The 2054-nt window shown below is 37.2% G+C and overlaps 1 protein-coding gene across 1 annotated transcript in view; it reads right to left on the reverse strand.

Moving 5' to 3' along the window:
* Positions 1-1678, reverse strand: part of LOC107742627 (AFG3-like protein 1) — a 12371-nt gene extending 10693 nt beyond the window's left edge. Inside the window, 4 exon segments of the mRNA XM_016555677.1 lie at positions 272-396; positions 473-547; positions 767-916; positions 1673-1678. Coding sequence (XP_016411163.1) covers positions 272-396; positions 473-547; positions 767-916; positions 1673-1678 — 356 coding nt within the window.
* Positions 1679-2054: the final 376 nt, after the last annotated feature.

The following is a 2054-nucleotide window of genomic DNA, read 5'->3' on the forward strand; positions in this document are numbered from 1 at the left end:
GAGATGAATTAATGCATATTCATATTTATTTTAGAACTACAGTAACATCTGATTTCTCTCAACATGGGGACAGGAGAGCTGTCAATCAATAAATTGGAAAAAAAGTAACTGGCGTTACTTATTTGAAAAAGTAACTCAGATATTCTCTTGTAAATTAAGTAATAATTTACTTGTAATAGTACTTGTAATGCGTTACCCCCAACACTGGTAGTATTATGTATGCATGTAAAATGAAAATAATGTATAAACAGAAGGGTCACCCCAGACTCACCCGTCACTCTCGGAGGTGTAGACCACTGCTGCTCTATGGGACGGCTCCAGGCCCAGCTCATAGTGAGCAGCTTCCAGATTCCTCTCAAACGTGTCCACACTGCCGATGTTAAACCACACGTAGCTCTGAAGGTACACAACAACATATCAGTGCCACTCCACAAAGATAAGAGCTTCTGCACAGCGAATGATTGGAGCTCACTGCTTCAGAGCTGTCAGCCCCGGGGACCAGGATGACCCTCACAAACTGCTTGTTCACCACCTCTAACCGGTCAACCTGAAAGAAGCAGAAAAAAGAGTGTTTCAGTGCTAAAAATGACACAACAGCACTTCACCGTGTGACTCTTGAAGACCTTTGAAATGTGTTCATTATCGAGCAAACACTACACTACACAACACTGCCTCCATTCTTCACACGTCTATAGGTTATTGAGAAGCTATATTCTCCATTCAGAAGCCATAACTCTTTCCTGTAAACCACAGACATTGTTCTCACCAGTCCTCTGTCCAGGTAGCGATGGACAAAATCCTTCCAGGTAATCTCTCGGCCTGGATCTCTGAGGTAGAGGAACAGCAGGACGGACGCAACGCCTCCTATTGTGATCAAAATATAGCGGAAATCCTTATCGTTCCACGGTACGTCTCCCTGAGTGACGTATTAAAAACACACATGCCTCAATTTTACCGCAATAATGCTAAAACACTTTCTTTCTTTTTTTTTTATTTTTTTCACTAAGATAAAAAAAAAACATTACCTTAATAGAAATGATTCTTTAAAAAAAAACAAAAAAAAAGACCTGGACATTAAAAAAAATGTATACCATGATGTAAACTCATAACTGGCCTTTATTTATCAAAAATAAAGGCCAGTTATGACTACTGTTCTATATATATATATATATATATTATTGCTGTCAAACGATTAATCGCATCCAAAATAAAGGGTTTTGTTTGCATAATATATGTGTGTGTACTGTGTATATTTATTATGTATATATAAATACACACACGCGCATGTATACAGTTCAGAAAAATAATCATAATTTGTGTTCTACTGAAGAAACAAAGTCACCTACATCTTGGATGCCCTGGGGGTAAGCAGATAAACATCACATTTTCATTTTTGGGTGAACTATCCCTTTAAGTCAGTTATTTCTCTCTTTTGCTGTAGTGTGTCAGTAGGAAATAACAGTTTACATTGTAATAATTCAGGTAGATTATTGTCTGACAGCAGCCAGTGCTTCACAGAGATCTGATCTCAGCATCATCCAGTCTGTAAACTGATATTTCCTTCTGACACACTACAGCAAAAGAGAGAAATAACTGACTTAAACCCATTTTTAGCTGCTGAAAACACTAGTGTTGTAATAATTTTGGCCAGCACTGTATAGCTAGAGCTTACTCTCATCATGACACAGTTATTTATTACAGCATAACAAAGATGCGTTACATCATAACAAACACATGTCTGGAATGTTTATATGACAGATGCATAACATTATTGTTAGAAAACACTCTCTGTCTTTTTATTGGTTCCAGATGTTTTCACCCTCCTCTTCTTCCACAATACAAATATATATATATATATATATATATATATATAAACACACACACTCACACACACACATACATACATACATACATAGGACAAAACAGACCAACACCCTATCACATATTTGTTTAAGATGAATACAGCAGATATGATAGATCAGTGTGTGTGATGAAATATAAACACATGTCCTCTCTCTCTCACTCTCTCTCTCTCTCTCTCCCCCTCTCTCTCT

This window comes from Sinocyclocheilus rhinocerous, unplaced genomic scaffold (assembly GCF_001515625.1).
Source record: "Sinocyclocheilus rhinocerous isolate Xijiao unplaced genomic scaffold, SAMN03320098_v1.1 scaffold1398, whole genome shotgun sequence".
Lineage (NCBI taxonomy): Eukaryota > Metazoa > Chordata > Actinopteri > Cypriniformes > Cyprinidae > Sinocyclocheilus > Sinocyclocheilus rhinocerous.